This window comes from Pelophylax lessonae (genome assembly GCF_965119305.1).
Source record: "Pelophylax lessonae genome assembly, chromosome: 2".
In the NCBI taxonomy this organism is placed as follows: domain Eukaryota; kingdom Metazoa; phylum Chordata; class Amphibia; order Anura; family Ranidae; genus Pelophylax; species Pelophylax lessonae.
The window spans coordinates 461,407,185-461,433,774 of record NC_138769.1 but is presented as its reverse complement, the minus strand read 5'-3'; the positions used below and the strand labels follow the sequence as shown (position 1 = coordinate 461,433,774).

General features: G+C 43.0%; 1 protein-coding gene across 2 annotated transcripts in view; it reads left to right on the top strand.

Moving 5' to 3' along the window:
* SLC9A7 (solute carrier family 9 member A7) overlaps positions 1-26,590 on the top strand; it is a 187,886-nt gene that overhangs the window by 118,141 nt on the left and 43,155 nt on the right. The window contains exons 10-13 of one of the 2 annotated variants that reach the window (XM_082245921.1): positions 3,846-3,959; positions 17,315-17,426; positions 23,532-23,685; positions 23,908-23,967. In XM_082245921.1, coding sequence (XP_082102047.1) covers positions 3,846-3,959; positions 17,315-17,426; positions 23,532-23,685; positions 23,908-23,967 — 440 coding nt within the window. The remainder of the gene's footprint in view (positions 1-3,845; positions 3,960-17,314; positions 17,427-23,531; positions 23,686-23,907; positions 23,968-26,590) is intronic. The other variant, XM_082245922.1, reaches the window with a different exon arrangement.

The following is a 26,590-nucleotide window of genomic DNA, read 5'->3' as shown; positions in this document are numbered from 1 at the left end:
CATCCTTGCTCTTTTTTGGTGACTTGGATCTTGACCTTCTTTCAACGAGGGGGGTTGAACAGAAATTGACCTTGAGTACCATGAAGGTCTAGGTGTCGGCTTTGGCAGTCTTCTTCCAATGACCTTTGGCAACACACTCCCTGGTGCGTACCTTTCTTCAGGGTGTTCCCGACATTTGGTTCTTCCAGTGCGGTCTTGGGGACCCCAATTTGGTGCTTTCGGCCCTCCAGAAGCCTCCCTTTGAGAATCTTCGGGAGATTCCCCTACTTACGCTGTTCCAGAGGGTGGCCTTTTTGATGGCTATCACCTCTGCACGCAGGGTGTCGGAATTGGCTGCATTATCCTGTCGTTCAGGTGGTTCTTCGCCCCTGTCCGTCTTTCCTTCCAAAGGTTGTCTGATTTACATTTGAATGAAGACATTGTGTTGCCTTCCCTGTGTCCCAGGCTTAAACATCCGAAGGAAATTGCCTTGCATGTCTTGGATGTGGTCCGGGCAATTAGGGTATTACCTGGCAGCTACGGAGTCTTTCAGGAAGTCAGACTCACTATTTGTGCTCGCGGATGGGCCTCGTAAAGGGTTGTCCGCTTCCTCTGCGACCATTTCCAGATGGATCAGACAGACAGTGATTCAGGCCTGTTTCATCAAGGGTCAAGTTCCTCCTTTCCCTGTTAAGGTGCACTCTACTAGGGCTCTTAGTGCCTCCTGGGCCTTCCATCATCAGGAGTCAGTGACGCAGGTTTGCACGGCAGCCCTCTGGTAATCGGTGCACACTTTTACAAAGTTTTTAAAATGGATGTGTTGGCATCTGCGGATGCTTCTTTTGGCCGCAAGATTTTTCAGGATGCTGTTGAGAGGACCTGATCCTCTTTGAGGGTATATTGATTTTTTTTCAATTGGGCTCCAGTTGTTTTGGTTGAGCTCCTGTTGCCTGGTTGGCTACTGTTTAGCCTTGGTAATTTTTTTTGCTGTTCCCGCCCCTCATGTTTAACGCTGCTTTGGGACATCCCAATGGTTAAAAAGTATCCGGAACTGTGTCCATCACAACACCCACCCCTCTGTGGAGTTGTAATTCTTCTCAGTGCTGACATAACAGCACTGAGTACCTATAGCAGAGAGAGGGAGTATACCCCCTGGGACTGCCCATAGGCATAGCCAGACCTTTTTTTTTCCCTGCCTAGTGTTCTACTCCTGTAGGAGGCAGTATAACCCAATGGTTAAGAATATCAGGAGCTGTGTCCATCAATAAACATCAGAGAAATGGATTTTACGGCAAGTCAAAAATCCCATTTTTTGATATTGGAAATGGTTATTTGCTTGGACACAGCAGCCCATTTGTTTTGGCTTCCATAGTGTAACCTGCATCAGAAAACAAATCTAAAGAATTTAATCTGGTTTACCCAGACATTAAAGCGGAGTTCCACCCAAAAGTGGAACTTCCTCTTTAGGTGGTCCTTACCCCCTGACATGCCACATTTGGCATGTCATTTTTTGGGGGGGGGGAGCGGGTACCTAGTTTTGACAGGTACCCGCACCCACTTCCGCTCGGAGCGCCGCGGCGCCCTGTGCGGAAGTTCTCCTCTCCCCCTCCCTCCCTGCAATCTTCTGGGACATGTCAAAGGTCCCAGAAGATTGCTGGCCAATCACGGCGTGTAGCGCAACTCGCTCATGCGCAGTGCGTACCCGGCTGTGAAGCCGCAAACTGTCACAGCCGAGTGCCCACAGCATTGATGCCGGCGCCGAGGGAGAGGATCGAGGCTTCGGGCGGCCGCATTGCTGGACCGTTGGACAGGTGAGTGAAATGGCTGGAACTCCGCTTTAACTTTGTATTTGCTCTCGTTTTTATTAAAGCCTTTTTCAGCCAAGGAAGCTGAAACCCCTGTTTGATTGGCATTTGCCATGTTGTTGAATATGTGATCAGTTATGACAGCAGCCATTTAATAGTTTGACAGTTTGGTTGAAAGCACTAGCAAATGTGACCGCATTCCTTGCATGCTAGTAATATAACTGTTTTTTGAAATCATTATATTCATGGGTTTACTTCCATTTTAACCTGTGTGTTTATTAAAGAGGAGTTCTGGGCTGGATACACCACCATAAAGCAGGACTAAACTTATTGATTTTAACAGTTTCCCAAAACCATTACATTCAAGGCATGCCATAAACAAAAACTGTCAGTTACTTGTGCTCTCAGCTAAACTGTCTAGCAGTCAAATGGCTGGTGTCCTAAATGATCACATGGTCATTACAATTTGCAGATCAGGCTTTAGTTCAATTTGAGGGCCAGTTTACACAGAAGAAACACAGTGCAAATGCATTTTTCCATGTATGTTTTTTTTTTTTCCCTCACCCTAAATAGGGACATGTGCATTTAGGTGCATTCCAGTACATTTAGGTGCATTCCAGTGCATTTAGGTGCATTCCAGTGCATTTTGGATGTGTTTTGCTGCGTTCCAGTACAGTTCAGTGGTGAAAAAATGCAGCATTCTCTACTTTTTTCTGGAACGCACTGGAACTCACCGCACTAGTGTGAACTGTGCCATTGGAAACCATATAACCTACTATCCATGCGTTCCTGATGCAGAAAAAAAAAAAACACTGGACTGCACGTGGTGTGATCTGGCACTAATGGAACCTGTTCTCGGGGAATATATGCCATTGCTCTCCTCCTAAAGTGCGAACGGGCTTTCATATTATTATTTGGCATATATATCTGGAAAAACTATACAGATCAGGAGTTATGATTTCACTGACTTACTAGTTTTGGGACAGTGACTTCGATGATATTAAAGAAAACCAGGCAATTCGATTTTTTTTTTTTTTTTTTTAGAAAAAAATAATTAATAGTAGCGTTTACATTTTTGTACATGTAATAAAATGCAAGGCTTTTTTTCCTGAAGAGGAAGTGTCTGGCTGGGGATGTTGAATTGCAAGCTGTATGGGGCTGTTTTACCTAACTATATAGGTATATATAGCAATCCTTTTTTTCCTTTTTCTTTTTGCCGAGTGCATGCTATATTTTCAATAGTAATGTTTATTTATATATTTATACAATGTAAAAGGTTTTATAGTTGAAAAGATATTTTATTTAAAGTTGCAAGCTTTAAAGAAACTTGTATTCCTTCTTTAGGCTGAGTTCACATGGCTGTGCGGAGCGGCTCACAGCAGGGGTCCAATGCGCCCCTCTTCTTCATTTCAGCGACTAATCAGGCCCCAATTTTTGGCTAGATTCGTACCTGAAACAAACCAGAAGATGCACAGGACTCTTTTGCAAACCGCTCCGCACCCATCCCGAAGATGTGTGAACCTGCTCCATTGAGAGCTGGGCACACTCTCCTGTCACCTTCTATGCGAATGCCAGTGTATTAATGGCACGCCAAGCAGATTGTAAATGTAGTACGTTTGCAGGCACCAAATTGTATGGTCCCGCAGCACCATGCAATTTGGTGTAGTGCTTTATTGAAAGTAGTGCAAGCACTACTTTTTGTGCAGTCCAGTGTTTTTTGCAGCCTATTCAAATGAATGGGTTGTCAAAACGCACCACACTGGAACAGGTGCGTTCCCGTGCAATACCGGGTGTGAACCAGCTCTAAAGCTTCAAGAATGGATCTAAGTTCGCCTGAAAGCAGGAGAACTTAGCCAAGGGTATTAATTAATCTCCAAACCTACATCAATGGCTAACAGGGCACATTATTCTATTACTGCATAAATTGTACCCTGAAAACTTCTGCAGGCTTGACACATTCCATATTGAGTCTTTATAATCTATAGCTTACTGCAGTACTTAGACTTTTTTTCCAATCATTTGTTTCATGACTTTAATTTACTCCTTTGTGTTTTGCTGCAGCTGTTTGAGGTCTTGCACTTTCTGGCAGAAAACTTCATATTTTCCTATATGGGTCTCGCACTCTTCACCTTCCAGAAACACATGTTTAGTCCCATTTTTATTGTTGGAGCTTTTGTATCCTTTGTGGTGCTGACCAAAAAACTGCATAACATTAGGACTTATTACTTGTTTTGGGTGTTGTTTTCCTGTTGTCTTGGAGCTCACCGACATGTATGCATTCCCTCACAGAATGTCAAGTTACATATTGGCTTGGGGCTTTTCATTTCAAGGGAGCAAACAGGATGACAGATGGGTCCTTTAAGCAAAACACATCCTTGGATATCTTGACCTTAAGTACTTTCATAACTTCAGTACAGTAAAACTGAAATGCTATCCATACACTGGTGTAGAATAATGTACTATGTGTTTGCACAGTTGCAGGCAAAGGAATAATGATTGATAATTGCAGTCATTGTATTCTAAACATGCATTATATGGGGCAGCATGGAAAGAAGAAATAATTTTCAAGAAACCCTCTAAAATATCAACATCTTTTGTGCAGTAACTGAAAATTTAATCACCGAGCTGGAGTCAACACAACACGGTTTACTAAACAGCCTCACAGCCGTTGTTAAAATTGGCGGTGTTAGAGCGTGTTAGGAGAACGGTGATAACGCAAGAATTAACACCGGTTAATTCATGATTCATGTGCTGGCGTGGTGTGAATCGGCTCTTAGAAAAAGTACATATCAATCCTACGTGTCAGCTGCCAAGCATCAGACATGCTAAGGCATACATTAATATATATATATTTTTTTTTTTCAACCACCGAGTTAAACAAAAAAATGACTTGATTCACCCATTCACACATTCCATTTATGTGGACAGGGGAATCATTTTTACTGAGCTATTGTGTTCTGACCACAGGGATACTTCCTCTGTCAGAATACTGATCAGTACTGCAGGCTATAGCTGGCAGCACTAATTGATTGGGGAAAACCCTGACAGGCTGGTTGTACAGAAGTCCATCTACCACTCAACTTCTGTACAACCAGCCTGCCCATACATTGATGGAATTTCAGTTGGTCCGTGCTGAACCAGCCAAATTTCCGTCCATGTATGATTGGCTTAACCACTTGCCGACCGCCGCACGTCTATTTACTGCGGCGGTCAGCCCCTCACAGGTAGTACTACGTCGCTAGCCTGTGAGGCTCTAGGGAGCGAGGGTGCACCGCTGGAGGCGCGCTCCCGCTCGCTCACGGACCCCCCTGCGCGTGTGACCAGCGGACCTGATGTCCGCCGATCACACGCAATCGTCGGTTACATCGGGAGAAAGGCAGGCGGCTAATGTAAACAAAGCCGCCTGTCATTCTCCCCTGTGTAACAGCACAGATCATACGGTCCTGCTATGTAGGACCATAAATCTCTGCTGTTACATCACAAGCCACATCCAATGACAGTTAGAAGAACGCCCTTATTGACACACTTAACCCCTCCCTCTCCAATAAAGTTAACCCCTTCCCTGCCAGTGCCATTTTTACAGTAACAGTGCATATGTATAGCACTGATTACTGTAGTAATGTCACTGGTACCCCCAAAAGTGTCAAAAATGTCAGTCAAGGGTCCGATCTGTCCGCCGCAATGTCGCAGTCCCACAAAAAAACGCAGATCGCCGCCATTACTCGTTAAAAAAACAAAAAATAAAAATGACCAAAATCTTTCCCTTAGTTAGTAAATAACTTTTGCGCAAACCAATCAAAATACGTTTATTGCGATTTTTTTTTTTTTTTTTTTTTTACCAAACATATGTAGCAGAAAACAAATTGGCCTAAAATGTTAAAAAAATTAGATTTTTACATTTTTTTGGGGGGGAATTTCATATTAAAAAAATTTGAAAAATATTGTTATTTTTGCAAAATTGTCGCTCTTTTTTTTTTTTTATAGCGCATGATCAAAAAATCGCACAGGTGATCAAATACCACCAAACGAAAGCTCTGTTTGTGGGGAAAAAAGGATTTCAATTTAATTTGGGTACAGTGTAGCAGGATCACGCAATTGTCCGTTAAAATCACGCAGTGCCGAATCGCAAAATTGGCCCTGGTCAGGAAGGGGGTAAAATCTTCCGGGGCTTAAGTGGTTAAGATAGTGGTCTCATGCAGTAAGAAATATGCACCTCTCTGTCACTGAGGTCTACTGCTCTCCTTTCTCAGCACAGAGGTCCACTCTGCTCTGCCATTATATATGTGTGATATGTGAATGCTGCAGACACAGGGTTCTAGATGAACACATACCCTGCAGTCTACAATAGTGTTGTCCTGAAGCACTTACTGACCGCAATGTGCAGTAAAAAAAGGCCTTAACACCTGGTCTGACTAGGTGTTAAATTCAGGAGATTTAACACCAAGTTTACACTGGTTTTAAGACTCTTCTGAGCTAACACGGGTTACTAAACCGGTACATTCCTATACTAACACTGTACTTATCACAGAGACAACACCGTAAGGTGAAGAGACGTGATATTTGGTTCCTACCTTAGTTAACACGGTTTACTAAACACGTCTTAGGAAATTATCACCTTGATTCTCTGTGATAAAGCCTAACACCACTTAACACCCATTTAACACCGGTTACTAAACGTACACCCAAATGTTCCTTTACTGTGGATCATAGGTTTTCACACACAGGATGGCTGCTGTGCAGCTAGTTAAACCTTCCCCACTCTCTAACACGGTGCTAACACGCTGCTAGCTAACACCGCATATCACCGAGCTGGAGTCAACACAACACGGTTTACTAAACAGCCTCACAGCCGGTGTTAAAATTGGCGGTGTTAGAGCGTGTTAGGAGAATGGTGATAATGCAAGAATTAACACTGGTTACTAAACGTACACCTTTATTGGGAAAGCTTAATTAAACAAGCTGGGGTTAGAAGCTAATTGGTTTCTATTCAGAACTGAGCCTGATTTTGCACCCTCCAGCTTTAGTAAATAAACCCCAGTGAGTCGGCCAAGCAGCTAGTATTTTAATATCAGCCATGGCAGCCTCTATGCCTACTAGCAAAAGTCTAGTTTAACTTGTTTAGGTTGTTATTTTCGCATTTTTAGAAATGTAAAGTGCAGTTAATTACCCTAAAAAATCTATTGTGTACATATCCATACATAGATTAATAAACAATTTCATACAGCTTATAAAATGTTCAAGGCAATGTAGAAAACCCTTTCTGCATATGCTATATTGGTTAAAAAGACACAAAATGTATATATTCATCTTATAAACAAAGAACTGTGCTTCTTGATTCAATCCTTCTGCCATATATAATCCAAACGAACACCGTGCTCCACTCCACCCAGTGTGTATTAAATCACTCACTAGAACATATTGACCTTTGGGTTAACTAAGGGTCTGACAGCGCTTTATTAATATAGACTCCTGTCTCCTGCAACAAATCATTTGTAATTTTTACTGTAACAAACTCAATTAGAGACAAAAGCGGGAATGTATCCTAGTGTAGTATATCAGTAAAAACTGTTTTCCTAAAGTGGTTTTAAAGGCAGAAGGTTTTTTTTTTAACCCTAATACATATTATGCATTAAGGTAAAAAACCTTCTGGGTGCAGCTCCCCCTCAGCCCCCCTAATACCTGAGCCCCATCGCAATCTAGCGGTGTACATGAGAGCAGCAACTCTCCCAGGTCTCTGTCACCTCATTGGCTCACACAGCCATTGACCGCCAGTGAGCCAATAAAGAAGATAGTGGAGGTGAGACAGAGCCTTTTTCTGCATGTGAATGGGCAATGTCCATTCACAGCAGCACAACTTGGGAGCAAGCCTGCTCGAGTGCCCCCATAGCAAGAGGCTTTCTATTAGGGGCATTCAGCGGGAAGAAGAGAATCACCGCTGTTCTTTGCAAAACCATTGAAAATAGCAGGTAAGTATGACCTGTTTGTGGTTTAAAAAAAAAAAAATCACAACCTGTAGAATCACTTTAAGTGTAAAATGCAATGTAATGCAAATTTGTAATGTTGCGAGTGTCTATCCGCCGTGTTTCTGGCACTCGTCTTAGCTTTACCAGAATGCTGCTGGGAACACTCTGGGAGGATTTATTAAAGACAAATAGACTGTGCAGTTGCTCCAAAGCATAGTAAGTGAGGGGAAGCTATGCTGACTTCCATCATCCAAACACATGCAAGCAAAAATACTGTTTTTTTTTTTTTTTTTCTCCTTGCATGCGATTGGGTATTCTTTTGTAAAGTGAAGCTTTATCTCATTTACTAAGCTCGTGAGCAACTGTACCTGCAAAGTGCAGAGTCATAGTGCCTTTAGTAAATCAACCCCACGGTGCACTTGTATGTAAGTTAGTAATAAATGGTAAGATTGATTTATGTTACCTGATTATAATTGTAATAACCGTCCAGCAATGGTGGCTAACTATCTTACTCAGTTACCAAAATGATTGTTATGTATGTCTTGCTTCATTGCAATTCCTAAATAAACAACATTTATAAGAAAAAGTTGTAAAAATGCACTCACTCTGTGAGGTGCACCTTTCTGCACTAGTATATAAAAGCTTCGATATGAACAGACATTAGATGAAAGGATTGTCAATCGACATGCTTTGTCCTCACAAAAAGAGGTAAAGATGAAACTTGTTGGGACGTGGAGCTGGAGGATTGCACCCTGAACTTCTCTGAACAAGCATAATAGAAAAATGTTGGGCGATCTCGGTTCTTTCATACACTGGTGCAGGAAGGTGCACCTTAGAGTGCTTTTTACACTTTTTTTTTTTAATCGATATACAACACTATTCCATTTTAGGTCTCTATTTGAGCTTGTTATACTGAAAACTATGGAGCATATTTTGCAGGTGACAGGAGTAGTCATTATACAAACACTGTCAGTCCTTTTGTTAATCCAAAGGTCAATATGTTCTGGTGAGTGATTTAATATGCCCTGGGTGGAGTGGAGCACTGTGATCTTTTGGAGATATACAATTCCACATGCACCTGGGCATATAAATCTATGCTCCAAATGTGCTGAATTGTTTTTTTTACCAGAACTTGGCAGAAATAATGCCTCAAATGTTGCATATATATTTACTCACGCATTGAGTTAAATGTAAATGCATTCTACTGTCCAGAATATTAATTTATTTGTTCCACTGGAATAGATTTATGCTCAAACATGTGCATTTACCTGCCTAAATTAAGCTTATAAGCTCTTCCCTGAACACAGCTTTGCTCCTTTTTTTTTTTTTCTTTCTTTTTTTAAATTCTTTCTATGCCTCTAAATGCTACTCCTAAACACCGATCAAAGCACATGATGTTAATGGCCATATAGGCTAACCTAGAGCTTTGGAGGCATAAAAACTATGCTGTACACCAATAAAAGCAGCGATTTCCATGCCCAACTGCATGAGGTTTTATATACTATATCTGGAGCATGGGATTAAAATTCACAGAGGTGCAGTCATTATATTTCATCCAGCAAACATCCGAGTCACATGTTTGTGCTATAACTCAGATCCTTTATATCACAGCCCCACCCCCTTACATTATAGTTTCCCATTTACATCACAGCCCTCTTCACACCACAGCGCCCCCTTTTACATTGCAGAACCCCCTCTTTACATTACAGCACTCCCCTTACAATACAGCTCCCTTTACATTACAGTGCCCCCTTTACATCACAGCACCCCCCCTTTAAAAGACAGCCCCAATTGACATTACAGCCCCTCCTTTACATAAATGTCCTCTGTCCCCCCTTCACATCACAGCTCCCCTTCTTACATCCCAGACCCCTCCCCCTTTTACATTAGTCTCTTCAGTCTGCACCTCACATCACAGTCCCCCTCAGCCCCCCTTCCTTGCACTCCTGTCCCGTTCACAGCACCCCTTACTTGAATCCCAGTCCCCCTTACAGCCCCCCCCCCCTTTTACTTGCATCCCAATCTTCTTCACAGTCTCTTGTCTCCCCCCCCCTTTTACTTGCATCCCAATCTTCTTTACAGTCTCTTTCCCTTATTCCCAGTCATCACAGTCCTCTTTACAAACCCCCCTTATTTGCGCCCCAGTCTCCTTCCCAGCCTGATCCCCTTACTTGCACCCCAGCCCCCCTCCGTGAATTTCCCTTCCCTTACATTACATTTACTCCTGTCAATCACAATTCTCCTCTCCTTTCCAATCTTACCTTGCACAGCAGATAGGCAGAAGGTGTAGCATGTCTGGGCGGAGGGCGGGAGCTGCCCACCTCTTCATGTTAACTAGCAGGTGATTGGTTGCTAGGACCGTCCCGCATCCTAGCACCAAACCACTGGCTTGTTAACTAGAAAAGTTGAGCAGCTCCCGCCCTCTGCCCAGACATGCCTTGCCTTCTGCCTTCTATCTGCTGGAAAGGTCTGTCATTTAGTGATGGCTGTAATATATAAATGGCAAAAGGATTGAAAGAAGAGCAGTTTTTTTGTTTATAACGTGAAGAGATATATTTGCTGAATTTGTTTTGCACTGGCTATTTTGTTTCTTTTTTAACAACACAGCATATGAAGTAAGGGTTTTCTACATGGACTTGAACATTTTATGTTTTGCTACTTCTGTATTTATGTATGGAGATGTACACAATATATTTTTTTACGCTAATTATTCACAAAGTAGCATTTGTTGGTACAGCAGGTAAAAAAAGGATTGAACACGTCACCATTTTTCTAGGTAATTATATTTCTAAAGGTGCTATTGACATGAAACGTTCACCACATGTTGGTAACAACCCATGCAATCCATACATACAAAGAAACCAAAACAAATACGTTCAGAAATTATTTGTAATAAAATGTAATGACACAGGGAAAAAGTTTAAAATGCATGAAGAAAGAGAGGTGCAAAAAGGCATAAGCCAAGATACCAGCTGAAATCTTTCAGCAGTTAGAAATCAATCCTGCCCCTTGTCAGTGCAAATTAATATCAGCTGTTTCAGACTCAACTGATGGCCTATAAAAAGGTGTCTCATTACTAAGGTGTCACACAAAAAAAACTCTCAAGATGGGTAAAAAAAAAGCGCTCTCTCTCTCAAGACCTTTACAAACTTTTTGTTGCAAAGCAATACTGATGGCATTGGTTACAAAGGGGATTTCTAAACTTCTGAATGTTCCAGTGAGCACTATTGGGGCCATAATCTGGAAGTGGAAAGAACATAATTTCACCATAAACTGGCAATGACCAGGTGCTCCTCGCAAGATTTCTGACGGAGGAAACAAATTCTCAAAGGAGTTGTCCAGGAGCCCAGAACCACTTGTTGGAGAGCTTACAAAAGTCCTGGAATTATCAGGTACAATTGTTTCAAAGAAAACAATAAGTGATGAACTCATCTGCCATGGCCTGTATGCATGCTCAGCAGTCAAGATTCCACTGTTTAAGCTCGTTTTAATTTGCTGCACAACATTTAGGCAAGCCTGTGAAATACTGGCAGAATAAAGTCTGGTCAGAATAGATCAAAATTGAATTCTTTGGTTGCCATAATACACAGGAGGTCAAATAGCACTGGACATCACCCCAAAAACCCCATACCAAGCGTGAAGTTTCGAGGAGGGAACATCATGGCGTGGCATTGTTTTCCAGCATACTGTACTGGCAAACATATCTTGGAAGGAATGACGAATGGAAAAATGTACCAAGACATTCTTGATAAAATTCTGCTGCCATCTATCAGGATGATGAAGATGAAATGAGGGTGGACATTTCAGCAAGACAATGATCCCAAACACAAAGCCAAGGAAACTCTTAATTGATTTCAAAGAAAATAAAGCTGCTAGAATGGCCCAGCCAGCCTCACTAAAGATCAGAGTTCATAGAAGAGGCGCACACCAAACCTTCAAAATTTGAAGAATGTGTGGAAGGATGGGCCAAAATTACACCTGAGCTATGCTTGTGACTAGTTTTCTCCATACAAATAATTATATTAAATAATTTCAGTTAGCGTGTTCAATACTTTTTCCGTGTGTCATTCAATTTTTTTACACATAACCTAATTTCTGAACTTATTTGTTTTGGTTTCTTTGTATGGATTTCATGGGCTGTTATCGACATGTGGTGGAAATTTCATGTCAATAGCACCTTTAGAAATATATATGCCTAGAAAAATGGTGACATGTTCAATACCTATTTTACCCGTTGTATACAGTGCCTTGAAAAAGTATTCATACTCCTTGACATTTTCCACATTTTGTCATGTTAAGACCAAAAGGTAAATGTATTTTATTGGGATTTTGTGATAGACCAACTCAAAATGGCACATAAATGTGAAATGGAAGGAAAATGATAAATTGTTTTCAAAATGTTTTCCAAAGATCTGAAAAGTGTTGTGTGCTTTTGTATTCAGCCCCCCTGAGTCAATACTTTGTAGAACCACCTTTTGCTGCAATTACAGCTGCAAGTCTCTTTGGGTATGTCTCTACCAGCTTTGCACATCTAGAGAGTACAATTTTTGCCCATTCTTCTTTGCAAAATAGCTCAAGCTCTGTCATATTGGATGGAGAATGTCTGTGAACAGCAAGTCTTGCCACAAAATTTTAATTGGATTTAGGTCGGTACTTTGATTAGGCCATTCTATACCATGAATATGCTTTGATCTAAACCATTCCATTGTAGCTCTGGCTGCATGTTTAGGGTCGTTGTCCTGTTGGAAGGTGAACCTTTGCCCGAGTATTATGTCATTTGCAGACTCTAACAGGTTTTCTTCTACGATTGCCCTGTATTTGGCTCCTTCCATCTTCTTATCAACTCTGACCAGCTTCTCTGTCCCTGCTGAAGAAAAGCATCCCCACAACAGGATGCTACCACCACCATTTTTCCTGGTTTAGGGGTGGTGTGTTCAGGGTGATGTGCAGTGTTTTCCCCAACACACAGCTTTTTGCTTTTAGGCAAAAAAGTAAATTTTGGTCTCATCTGACCAGTGCACCTTCTTCCACATGTTTGCTGTGTCCCCCACATGGCTTCTCGCAAACTGCAAATGGGACTTCTTATGGCCTGCTTTCAACAATGGCTTTCTTCTTGCCACTCTTCCATAAGGCCAGATTTGTGGAGTGCATGACTAATAGTTGTCCTGTGGACAGATTCTACCAACTGAGCTGTGGATCTCTGCAGCTTCTCTGGGGTTACCATGGGCCCCTAGGCTGCTTCTCTGAATAATGCTCTTATTGCCCATCCTGTAAGTCTAGGTGGACAGCCATGGCTTGGTAGGTTTGCAGTTGTGCCATACTCTTTCCATTTTCAGATGATAGATTGAACAGTGCTCCGTGAGATGTTCAAAGCTTGGGAGATATATATATATATATATATATATATATATATATATATATATATATATATATATATATATATATATATATATATATATATATATATATATATTATAAAATTTTTTTTTTTTTTTTAATCCCTAACCTTGCTTGCTTTAAACTTCTCCACTACTTTATCCTTGACCTGGCTGGTGTGTTCTTTGGCCTTCATGATGCTGTTTGCTCCCTAAGGTTCTCTAAAAAAAACTTCTGAGGGCTTCACAGAACAGCTATATTTGTACTGAGATTAAATTACACAGATGGACTCTACTAATTAGGTGACTCCTGATGCCAGTTGGTTCCACTAGATTTTAGTTAGGGGTATCAGTAAAGAGGGCTGAATACAAATGCACGCCACACTTTTCAGGTATTTATTTTTCTTCCACTTCATAATTATGTGCCACTTTGTGTTGGTCTATCACATAAAATCCTAATAAAAGTAATTTATGTTTTTGGTTGTAACATGACAAAATGTGGGAAATATCCAGGGGTATGAACATTTTTTGAGGCACTATATGTTTTTGGTATACAAAGAGCACTCTGATTTTTGTGGTATAATTAGTTAAAGGGTTTCTTTTGGAGCAGCACTGTCACTTTTATATATACAGTAAAACCTTGGTTTGAGAGTAACTTGGTTTAAGAGCGCTTTGCAAGACAAGCAAAATTTTCAAATAAATTTTGACTTGATATACAAGCGATGTCTTGATATACAAGTAGCCTCAAGTCACAGCTGAGTATAAAAGAGAAGAGAGGCGCCTCTAAGTGTAGCAATATGGTTAAATTTAATGAAGGTACAAAATTTAGCAACTCACATGGCTGATGATTGGAACAGGCACATCTAAGGATGCAGGCATCCAGGCTAAAGCTGACCATCATAGACCATCTTCCGCACCGCCATCTACGTCATCCCTTCCATGCTGCCCCTCGCTTTCAGATCGCTTTACTGCAGGGTGGTCTTCCTGGTCTGGATTACAGACTGGCAGCCGGCGGTGCAGAAGATAGTCTATGTGGACAGCTTTACCCTGGATGCCTGCATCCTTAGATGTGCCTGTTTTATTCATCAACCATGTGAGTTGCTAAATGTTGTACCTTCATTAAATGGAACCATATTGCTACACTTAGAGGCGCCTCTCTTCTCTTTGATACTCTGTAGCTCCTGCTGGATTTTGCTTCTAATCCCCTTGTGCAAGTTGCTATTTGTGGATGGACATTTTCTGGTTATATAACCTATCGCAATGCTATAATCTTTTTATATGGACAATAAACTGAAGGACTTATGAATAAATGGTTGTGGAACGAATCATCTGAGTTTCCATTATTTCTTATGGGGAAATTTGCTTTGGTATAAGAGTGCTTTGGATTACAAGCATGTTTCCGGAACGAATTATGCTCGCAATCCAAGGTCTTACTGTATTTCTTTCAATTTTCTTAAGACAAGTGTAATAATGTGTGATTTTATAAAGTCCAACTGAACTTTCCGTTTATATCTGCTAGCTAAATTCCAGACGCAAACAAAAAAAGGTATGCAAAGTCTTAGTTTGTTTTCTAGAAAGCACTTGTCGCTTGCCAGCATGTTGTAGAGAAGGACCCTATATCTTTATGTGGAAGGAGTGGTCTCTCTCCAGAGGTCTTGCACACCCCTCTGCTAAATCAAACCTCTAGCTCTATAATCAGTAAATCTCAAGCTACCTGCTGTTTTAGATGGCTCTATCTGATTTGGCATGAGAAATATCAGATCTTTTTCTTCTCAGGCTGTGGCTGCCTTTAAAACTAACTATAAGACTGCACACCTTTTATTTTGATGAACCAGGAATGTATTTCGTGTTTATAAATATCTTGTTTTAATCATTGGTGAACCTTGGGTAGCTTTCAGAAAATAATGCTGACTGAAAGCAAATCTTTTCTTTTGTGCTTTCCAAAAAAAAAACCTCTTGCACAGCATATCAAAGAAAACAGTTGTGCAGTTTAAATACCACTCCCTTTTAAAAGAAATACGGATAGTCCTCGAACTGCAATGTTTTGGAGCAGCATCAGTATTGTCAAGGTCAGCTCATGTTCTGTATATCAAAAAATTCCTATCCTCTAGAGCGGGCATCACTAAATGGCGGCCCGCGGGCCGTCTCCGGCCCGCGCTGCTGCTCCATCAGGACCGCCGCCATCAGCTGCTGGATTTCTTCCCTGTCTCTGCTGCTGTCATTAGCAGAGCAGGGCGGATGGCCGGAGGTGGGACTGAGACTGGGGGCGGGACCGGCATTGAATGGAGGGAAGCAGCTGCCTGAATTAGCATTTCAGGCTAGAGGTGATTGGCTGCTGGGAGGCGGAAGGTGATTGGCTGCTGGGAGGCGGGAGGTGATTGGCTGCTGGGAGGCGGAAGGTGATTGGCTGCTGGGAGGCGGGAGGTGATTGGCTGGTAGGCACACAGTCGGCTGCCTCTATGCATGCAGCGCTGCTGTTCCTCTGTCTTCCTCGAGATTGTCCCGCCTCCTGCTCTTCACTCTGTGTAAGGTAAGGAGAGTGAAGGGAGGGCAGGGCTGTGAAGTTGTGAAGGATGATTGGGGAGCAGAGATCATGTAGAGGGGGGGTAGTGTGGGGATTCATGTAAAGGGGAGCAATGCTGTGGGGGTGATATGTTAAGAGGGTAGTGGTGTGTGTTGATGTAAAGGGGGGCAGTGCTATGGGGGTGTGTGTTAACAGGGCAGTGCTGTGTATGTGTGTGAGGGTGATGCAAAGGGGCAGTTCTCTGGGGGTGATATAAGGGGGCAGTGGTGTGTGTGTGTGTGTGTGTGTGTGTGTGTGTGTGTGTGTGTGGGGGGGGGGGGCTATGTAAAGAGAGACAGTGCTGTGAGGGGGATGTGAAAGGGACAGTGCTGTTGGGGGGATATATGAAGGGGGCAGTGCTGTGGGGGGGATATGTTAGGGGGGCAGTGCTGTGTGGGGAGGTGAAGGGGGCAGTGCTGTGGGGGGGATATGTGAGGGGGGCAGTGCTGTGTGGGGAGGTGAAGGGGGCAGTGCTGTGGGGGGGGGGATAATAGGGGGGCAGTGCTGTGGGGGGAGGTAAAGGGGGCAGTGCTGTGGGGGGGATATGAATGGGGCAGTGCTGCAGGAGTGATATGTGAAGGGAGGCAGTGCTGTGGGTTGGGAGTTATGAAAGGGGCAGCGCTTTGGGGGGTGATATGTGAAGGGGACAGTGGTGTGTGTGTGTGTGTGTGTGTGTGGGGGGACGGTGGTGATGTGAAGGGGGACAGTGCTGTGAGTGGTGATGTGAAGGGGGATAAGCAGCTGCACAGAAAACGTGCAGGGGTACAATTGACTCTTAAATGCAATGAAATACAAGGTGCGGTTTCCCACACATGGAAATTGCATGGTACATATGCACCATGCAGTTTCCATGCCACAGCATTCTTAAAAAGGTGCCAGGGCCTTTTCCCAGCAGAAAACGCAGACACAACAGCCCATTCAAATGAATGGGCTGTCGTGCCTGTACACCAGGGCTGTGATGTAAAGAATCCGAGTCATCACGCAAAAATGCAATCTGGACCTCTGCTGGAAGAAAATTTTACTAATCGGACCTCCATGAATTTTAATTCAATACCCCTGCTCTAGAGCTATGCTGTACAAGCCTTCTAGGATGGATTGACACAAGTTTAGTATTGTGATAATAAAATAAAGTGCGCTATCTTCTCTGTATGTGATCAAAAATTCCTGCATATATAAAAAAAAGTTCACAGTGGCCTGAAAGAGCTATGAACATGGACCAATTAATTCACAAAGGTGTAAAAAGTGATAAAATCATTAAAGTCAATAAAAACTGCTACATATAACATATAGATCGTGTAAAATAACAGTCTCTGGTTTTGTGGAACTGTGCAACCGCCTTTAACAGATTCCGCAATAAAGGTGCAATATCAGATGACATCTAAATTGAGTGTCTACACCTCCCGACTGCAGTGTGAATGGAGCACCTAAAGAATAAGGAAGTTCTATGTTCCCTAGCAGTGACTGGCATTTATCCAGTCCAGAAAAATGCCAATCACCCACAATGTGTGAGAGCCGTAATGCTTTCTTTTCTTGAATCTTACAAATATGGCATCAAGTCAAATTCCAATTTTATAGAAAGATGATCATCTCTTTTTTTAGCTTTTAGACCTTGACTTCTATCTGATATAGATATCTGTGTTCGTTGGGAGAGCAGCTCACATATATCCACTTTCATTTTTCTTGAACCTGGGTAGACGGCACAAGATTGGGTGGAACTTTCAGCACATGATGATGTTTTCAGGTATGGTATTGCTGGATATCTTCACTTTATTTCAAATTAGTAGGTTTTCACCTGATTCCCAGGAATGAAAATGAGGAAAAATTTAAAATTTTGACTTTCTACCAGAACAGGGATAAGAGGGGTAATCTTCAATTGGGGAAACTTATTCCCGTGGCAACTTTCTAAGAGGACTTTCCTGACGTAAAAAAAACAAAACGTAATTTTTACAGAATAGGAAGTGAACTGAATGGACACACGGGCTGCAGCTCGGCTCGGGTGCCCCCATAGCAAGCTTTTTGCTGTGGGGGCACTTAATAGGAGGAATAGGCCAAGAGCAGCGAAGAGGGACCCGAGAAGAGGGGGATCCAGGCTGCTCTGTGCAAAACCAACTGCACAGAGCAGGTAAGTATAACCTGTTTGTTTTAAAACAAAAAACGAGACTTTACAATTGCTTTATAAACTATTCTCTTTCGTTCATCGATGGTCACAGCGCTCCATAGATCATAACTACTGGGTTTTATTGCCTCCTCCAGGAGTAGGACTAGGCAGAACAAAAAACACCTGGCTATGCCCATGGGTTGTCCTCCGCTTGGTATATAACCCCTCTCTCCGCTCTAGGTAATCAGTTTTAATCTGTCTAGTCAGGAGTAAGGACCTAGGCTCCCGGCTGGGATCTCTGGTCCTAGCAATTTATTTTTATTTTCCTTCCTTTCATCCTTTTTGTTTTTTCTCATGGGAGATCTACAATCAACTGCTGGGCTGGGCGTCGCGCTGGATAATCTGGATCCAGTGGTCCCTCCAGCCCAGCCAGCAAGCGCGTGCAGACCGCATCTACGCAATAGCCTCACGGACAGAGGCTGGTCCGCGAGTTTAACGTCTCACAGGGTCGCATACGACTGGGCTTGGGTCTGAGTCTCAGCGGTTCTTTGGCCGACCGCCCCCCTACTTTGATGGCGAGGATTCTGTCTGGAGCGTTACCCGCACCATGGAAGGGTAAATACAGTCCCCTCTCTCCCTTTTTGTTTTTTTTTTGAGGGTGATGCAGGTAACCTCCAGGGATGGTCGAACCTGCCTGCAGGTTCCCTCCCACCATTCTTAAAATCCCTCACTCCCTTTCCCCCTGTCTGGACCTGGAGGTCCCAGGGAAGAGGCTGCAGCGGAGACCACTAGGGTCTCCCCCGCTATCCCCTCTCTTTAAGGGTCCTGAGATATTATGCGTCCAACCCTGGTAGTCTGGAGGGGTCCAAGTGTAGGAGACCCCTAGGTGCATGCCTGTTTGTAGTGTGGGTCCCAGTGCAGAGACTGGTGCAGAGCGCGCAGCGGAGTCTCCCCTAAACAGGTGTCCTACCTTCAGGGGGGGGGTCCCGTTGCAGAGGGTGCAGCGTTGCAGAGTGCGCAGGGAAGATCCTGGCAGCATGCTTCAGCGTCTGTAGCCTATGCCATGTTTGTGTAGCTCGATGTCACTGGGGCCATTTTCGCTTAGTCTTGCTGGTCTTCAGCTGGCAGCAATGTTTATGTAGCCTAGTGTCAGGGGGGCCATTTTCCTTTTGTTCGGGAGACGATTGAAGGCTTGTGGGAATGCCGTAGCTCCTCCTCTTCCTCTACCTCCTCAGTTTCCTCCACCTGTGCCCGGAACAAATGTACAGGGATGGCATCCATGATGATGCTGGGTTCAAATTCTCGGCGCCCCCCTGTTCAATAGATAGGTACCCTGAGCCTTGAGGGGATCCTTTAGTGGTGCCAAAAGATCGTTTTTGTACTGCAAGGTCTTCCTTTCCTTTATGGAGCCTCAGGGTCACATCTCCCGCACTGACCCCCTCATGGAGGTGGCAGGTCCCTCGGAACTCCAGCTTCCCATGGTTGCACTGACGGCTGTCCCGCAGTACTTGGTGTCTTGGGTGGAAGTGGGGTGTGGGCAAAGGCCCAGGAGGCAGCGTCCCCCACCTTTCCCTGCTCAGTCTCTCATCTGATTCTGAGCCTGATGCCGCCATGGACGCGGCCTGTTCAGGGGGGGCTTAATATCACACCCCCAGATCCATCCAATAGGATGATTCCTCCATGGTCACAGCAGCAAATTAAAGGTAGAGGCACTTATCACAGCAGTTCGTAAAACTTTAAAAATGGAGGATGCGGCTGATGTTGCAACGGACATGGCTGTGTCGTTTGGTATGCATAAGTCACCTCGTACTCCTCCAAAGGTGTTTCCTTATGTGCCTTATTTTGACAGGTTTTCCTGTAAGGAATGGGAACAACCAAAATTACCCTTTGTGGTCCCCAAACTTTTTGCTGTATGTTGCACTTTTGAGGAGTTCCTTTTAAAAACGTTGGTGGACTCTCTTTTTCAGGTTGAATAAATCAACCATGATCCCAATAGAGGAATCCCCGTCCTTTAAGGAGGCGGCTGACAGAAAAGCAGCGGCTGTGGCACGCAGCATGTTTACTATGGCTGGTTTGGCATTGCGGCCAGTCTTTGCCTCGGCCCTCGTGCCTCAGACCCTAACTGAATGGGCCAATCTTTTGCGCCAGGGCCTGGGAAGTGAGAAGGTCCCCACTGCTTACGTTGATTTAGAGGACCAGTTGGTCAAGGGGCTGCAGTTTATTTGTAATGCAGCTTTGGATACAGCTCCTGTGCTGTCCAAACTTTCTGTTTCAGCGGTTGTAATTAGGCGCTTGCTGTGGCTTAAGAATTGGTTCACAGACCAAGCCTCTAAGAAAGCTCTCATTGATCTGTCTGCCCTTTCAAGGAGATCGCCTGTTTGGGGCTATCCTGGATGACAACAGTAAGGGTTTCACCTTCCTGCCATAGTCCAGGAAAGGGAAGGAGCATTGTCGCAGACGGGGGCCCTCCTTCTCAGCCTATAGAAAATTTTGTGCTTCCTGGACAGAGAATAAGGGAAATAGATCTTTCAAATCTTCCCTGGGAAGGTTCCAAGCATCCTTGGTCTGGAAAAGCTAGTTTCTCCGGACCCGCAGACAAGACCCCATGAAGGTCTGCCCTCACCCATTATTGGGGTGGGGGGGAACATCTTCGCTGGTTTCTGGCCTTGTGAACCTCCTTCATGAGTGTCAAGGGGATCCACAAAATGATTCTTTTGGAGGTACTTAGAAAGAGGGACAAAGCTTGCCCTTTTCAGGTTTTCTTAGGTCCTGAGTCTCCTTGTGGGGATTTAATTCCTGCAAAGGTTCAGGTAATGTCCAAACTACCCAAGTTCCCCCTATCCCTGTCCAGGGAATTGAATTACCTAGGTCTGACCAGGGTAGTCCTTCCTCTGGACAAATTTCCGGAAACACAGGCTGGGTTTTACCGGCTGCTGTCACACCAATAGTTCTCTCCCCCGATTTGTATTCCGGGTTCTGAGTCTGGTGGTATCCACCTTCAAGACAGTTCTGTTTGCACAGTCCTACATGCAGCTTCACAGGAGGATGCTGAAGTTCGTGGTGAAATCAAGGGTTCCTCTGGCAGACGCCGCAGGTAAGGCGAGTATCATCCTTGGCTAAGGCTTCTTCCGCAGTTACTGTGAGGAATCAAGAGCGAGGATCTTCCAATCATCCCGGTGGACGTAATTGTCCCTTGGGGGTTTCCTTTCAGAGAAGACCAGTTGTCCCAAGGGCTGATCTACAATCCTGCTTTACAGTCACTGGTTTTAATGGCTTAGCTATTGAAAGCCAGGTACTGAGGGATAGAGGTCTGTCTGGATCAGTGATCCCTACTATGGTGAAGACGAGGAAGTATTCTTCCAGCAAGATATACCATCGTACGTGAAAAGCGTACATTTCTTGGTGTGAGTTGATTGCCGCTCATCCTCAATCCTATTCTGTGGCTCGGATCTTAACCTTTCTTCAATGGGCCATTGATCAGAAGTTGGCCTTGAGTACCATCAAGGGCAAGGTGTCTGCCTTGGCAATCTTTCAGCGACCCCTAGCCACACACTCTTTAGTTAATTCCTTCAGTCAAAGGGTTCGACATGTGGCTCCACCTGCACAGTCTCTTTTGCCACAGTGGGATTTAAATTTAGTGCTTTCAGTTCTCCAGAAACCTCCATTTGAGAATATTTGAGAGATTCCCTTGTCTACATTTATCCCAGAAGGTGACTTTCTTGGTGGCTTTTACCTCAGCCGCAGGGTATCGGAGTTTGTGGCATTATCCTTTCACGGTCCCTATTTGGTGGTTCAGAGGGTAAAGTGGTTCTTTGTCCCTGTCCATCATTCCTGCCCAAAGTTGTCGGACTTCATTTTAATGAGGACATTGTGTTGCCTTCCTTGTGTCCCAAGCCGGCTCATTCTAAAGAATTTTCTTTTCATACCTTGGATGTGGTCTCTGCGATTCGGGTGTATCTGGCAGCTACTGAGTCCTTTCAGAGGTCAGACTCGCTTTTTTTGGTTACGGACGGACCAAGAAAAGGGCTGGCCACTTCTTTGGCTACCATCTCCAGATGGATCAGACAGACAGTGACTGAGGCCTATTCCATTAAAGGCCAGGTCCCACCTTTCCCTGTCACGGCACATTCTACTCGGGCGCTGAGTGCATCTTGGGCCTTCTGTCATTAGGCTTCAATATCGCAAGTTTGCAAGGCAGCCACTTGGTCATCGGTGCATACCTTCACAAAATTCTATAAGGTAGATACTTTGGCATCTGTGGATGTATCTTTTGGCCGTAAAGTTTTGCAGGCTGCTGTTTAAGAGGGGTTGTTCCCTCTTGAGGGGTGTTTATCTTTAAACTTTTATTTTTTCAGATGGGGCTCCTGTGAACCGGTTAAGGCTCCTGTGTCCTGGTTAAGGGCACTTATGTTTTAGCCTTGGGTTATTTTCCCCACCCCTTTTTTTTTTTTCTTTTGGTACTGCTTTTGGACGTCCCAGTAGTTATGATCTATGGAGCGCTGTGTCAGTCGATGAACGAAAGAAAATGGGATTTTTGTACTTACCGTAAAATCCATTTCTCTGAGTTTATCGATGGACACAGCTACCAACCCCTCTATGGAATTCTGATACTTCTAATACTGCTTGCTACTAAATTGATTACTTAGAGCAGAGAGAGGGGTTAAATACCAAGCTGAGGATGGCCCATGGGCATAGCCAGGTGTTTTTTTTCTGCCTAGTTCTACTCTTGGAGGAGGCAATATAACCCAGTAGTTATGATCTATGGAGTGCTTTGTCCGTCGAACTCAGACAAATGGATTTTACGGTAAGTACAAAAATTAAATGTTTTTTTCTTGTAAAAGATAGGAAATGGAACAAAAGCTCCCTCACTGACAGAGGTTACAGGTATACGATTTTGACAGGTACCTGCTCCCACTTTTGTTCCGAGCGCCGTGGCAACGGAAGTTCTCCCTCCCTCCTCCCTGCAGTCTTCTGAGACACTGACAGGTCCCAGAAGACTGCTTCCACCATTCACAATGCGCCACACGACTCACACATGTGCAGTGAGCACCTGGCTGTGAAGCCCCAAGCTGTCACAGCCGGGTGCCTATAGTGAAGAGGCCAGCGCCGCCAAGGGGGGACAGAGGAGGGATAGAGGATGAACAGGGCTGGGCTGAGTGCACCGCTGGAGTGGCTGGTTTTTTAAAAAGTCAGTCACTTTTTGTAGCTGCTGACTTTTTTTTTTTTTTTTTTTTACAGGTGGCTGGAACTCCACTTTAAAGCCCTTTACACTGATCAGTTTTTCAGGTGAAAAAAAAAAAAGCTGAAGAATGTGTTTTTATGTATTTTAGCAATGAGCAGTGTGAAAGTAGTCCAAAAGGCAACTGACTGGTGTGAAGAGTTCTGTAGGGTTTAAAGGGATGCATTGTTCTTACATTGCACTTACACTGCACTTTTTAACTGAAAAACTGATCAGTGTCAAAGGGCCCTTACTCCTTAGGGTGAGGGAATTTGGAGTAGTGGAGCATAGAGTAGGAATCTGCAGGAAAAGACACTTCTGGCCCACTTTCTACTCAGCGGTGCCTCCTCTAAGTATTCCACTTTAGTGCTTTTGTTACTTAATATGAATCCTCAACTTGTGATCTTGTATAGTGTTTCTGATGAATATTAGTTGTTAAAAAACTAATTTGCATTAGGGCAACCAATCTTCTATGGGGCTAAATGTAAGTTGTTTATCTTCAACTAAAATTAGTTTCCTTTTTTCCATAGGTCTCCGTGGAGCAATGGCATTTGCTCTCTCAATTCGTGACACTGCCTCATATGCTCATCAGATGATGTTTTCCACAACTCTTCTAATTGTATTTTTTACTGTCTGGGTAATAGGTGGGGGTACAACTCCCATGTTATCCTGGCTGAATATCAGGTGAGTGGTATCACAATTAGTGAACTAAACACTAGTCATCCAACATCAGTCATCTGCAGCAAAGCGGCTATGAATGCACAAGCTGAGCGTTTTTTATTTTATTTTTTTCATTTAAACAGGTTTGTATTTTTCACTTGTAGGCTATCGCATCAAATAGTAAAATAGCCCATTCATCTTCCACACCCCTGTCTTCATTTTCATTTCATTCTTGTACTATGCCAGAGTTGGTGACCATGTGCCATCGATGGACGATGAGGCCATTAGACGTTGGCAGTATTTCAGGTGATTGGGTTCTAACATGTGAAATTAACACACAGCTTTAAGTACAATCCTTGGGAACCTCTTTCTGATGCTTTTGTTGATCTAGCTGCCCTTCTTTAGGACTGTAGCTTTTGTATGCATTTGCTCTGTGCTTAGCTTTCTTCAACGTTTTAGCTTATTACTTTATTGTTGGAAATTTGATTTGTTGGAAATTTGATTTCTGAATTATAATTAGATAATACTTACTGTTGACAGCCATACCCCCCTCCTAATGTCTTCTTTGAAGAACTAGTGAACTTAAAAAGAAGCTGGTTTATAAAAACAAGCTTTTAATCAATTTTCATTATGGCAGTTTACAAAACATTTGGTACATTTTCAATCAGGCATATAGTTTACTCATATGTTTTTATGAAGATATGAAGTACTATTGAGGTTAACAAACCAAAGAGTCGAGCTTCTTATTGTTTGATTTTATCATAGCGTAGTCTATGTCAGAGGGAAACTTTGTATCAACATCATACTGCTTTATCTTAAAGAACAACAAATTCAGGTTTCAAATGCAAACATCCATTTAACAAGAAATGTATAGCACTGCTCACTATTAAGACTTATTTTGAGAATTGACTGGGCATGATATTCATTTTAACAACTAGAGTTGGTTAGCTAACAATCTCGTTACGATTTCAGTTTTGCGAATTTCACTTTCTTTTAATATTTTAACGTCCTTGGTAATTCTTTTATGTACACATTTGGTTCAGAAAACATCTGATGCTGAAGCATTCTGGGGATCTGTCCAAATTGTACTATTAGTAGATGTTTTACTACTATTCTTTTTTTCTATTGGAAAGAAATCAACACCCATATTAAAGATGCACTGTTGTAAGATCAATCATTTCAGCAAACGTCTTACTGTAAGATTATATGGGCATTTGAAGGCTAAGTCCACCTTTTACCAAAAATAAATGCACGTATTTGCAGGTTAAAAAAAAAGTGCTATTTTATTTATTTATTTATTTTTTATTTTGCAAATTAGCCTGAAAAGCAATTCAACCTTGATCAGATACCACATTTATGTTTCCTTGAGAATTACAAACATGTCTTCTGTGAAGGCAGACTGCACTTGTAGATCATTCGTTGACAGATCTCTGTGAAGGGAGAAGGGCAGGGACACTTTCTGAAATGTCAATTCTATAGAAAGTTCAGTTGCACATTGCAAGTAAATAGAAAACTGTTTATGTAAAGGAACACCCCATTCCTGTGCAAGGGTGGATGTTAGATGGTCTATAGAGGGTCATTGGAATCTCCAGGAAAATGTCTTGACTTTATCATAAAGATTGTCCACCAACATTTTGTTGACTAGATACCATGTCATTTTCTGTTTAACCTGTTGGAGTACCAGACTTTAGCTTGTGTTTGGTTTGCCGCCTTGAAAATGAAGATTAGAAGTCTGAATTGGTTGGTGGTATATATAACCATTTGATGAGGGAGTAAAGAGAACTTTGGATTCTTGAGAATGCTGCTACAAACAAAGATGTGAGGCACCCTGGTAGAATTTAACCAGTCAATGGGGCACCATGTACCATCTAATTATTAGTTTCTAAATGGCCTTGTTGAATGAGGAGCTTTGCTATGTGTTCAGTTGTGTCCCATATTTGGAACTTATTGGTGGAGCTCAATTGAGCTGCCGAAATCTTTCCCCCATTAGGATATGTTGTGTAAACATCGTTTAGAGTCGCTCATTAAAAGAAAGCCATAAATTGAAGAGACTGAGGTTGATGCACTAAAACTGGAGAGTACAAAATCTGGTGGAGCTTTGCGTGGTAGACAATCAGCTTCTAACTTTAGCTTGTTCAATTAAGCTTTGACAAAAATAAAACTGGAAGCTAATTTGTTTCTGTGCAGAGCTGCCCCAGATTTTGCGCACTCCAGTTTTAGTAATTCAACCCCAATGTCTTTGTTAAATGGATTACAGGGTCATGTTCAAAAGAGGTGAGGATTAGAGGGGAGTCTGCGTTTTAAGTTGGACTGTACATCGTTTTGGAGGTTGTTATTAATGTGGAGATGGCAAAATATCTCAGATGAGGCATATTGTGTGGATTATAATAAGAGAGTGGAGTGTTCCTTGCTCAGTGGTTTAGTCATACATTCTGCAAAGGCCTCCCTTCGTCAGCCACAGGAATCTAAAGGGTGTTTCATATCCATGAAGAGAGAAAAGTTATTAGTTATGGTTTCAAAAGGTTTTTGCATTGGTACAGCAATTTGCTTGACTATTTTACAGAATCCCAGCTTTTTCTTTCCAGGTTTTGCATTTTATTAAAGTTTCCAGTTGGGCGCTGTTCTTTCTGTGCAGGGCCTAACAAACAGTTGTCAGAGCATTTGTTGTACAACACATAGTCATTGAAATAGTACAGAGAGTGGATGACCCCTGTGAGTGTTCTTTATTCGGGGGTGTTCTGTTGTGGAGAAGAGATAAGAGATGTCGGGTGTGGGGGAATGAGGAAGAGGGGATGGTGTTTTTAGGAGTCAGATGTTGTACAGTGTGGAAGGAAAAGGATGTAGGAGGAAAGGGCAGGAAGAGGAGAGAAAAGGAAAGGAATTAAAACGTTTTTTAGAGAGTGTTTAGGGGCCAGGTCGATGCTATGTT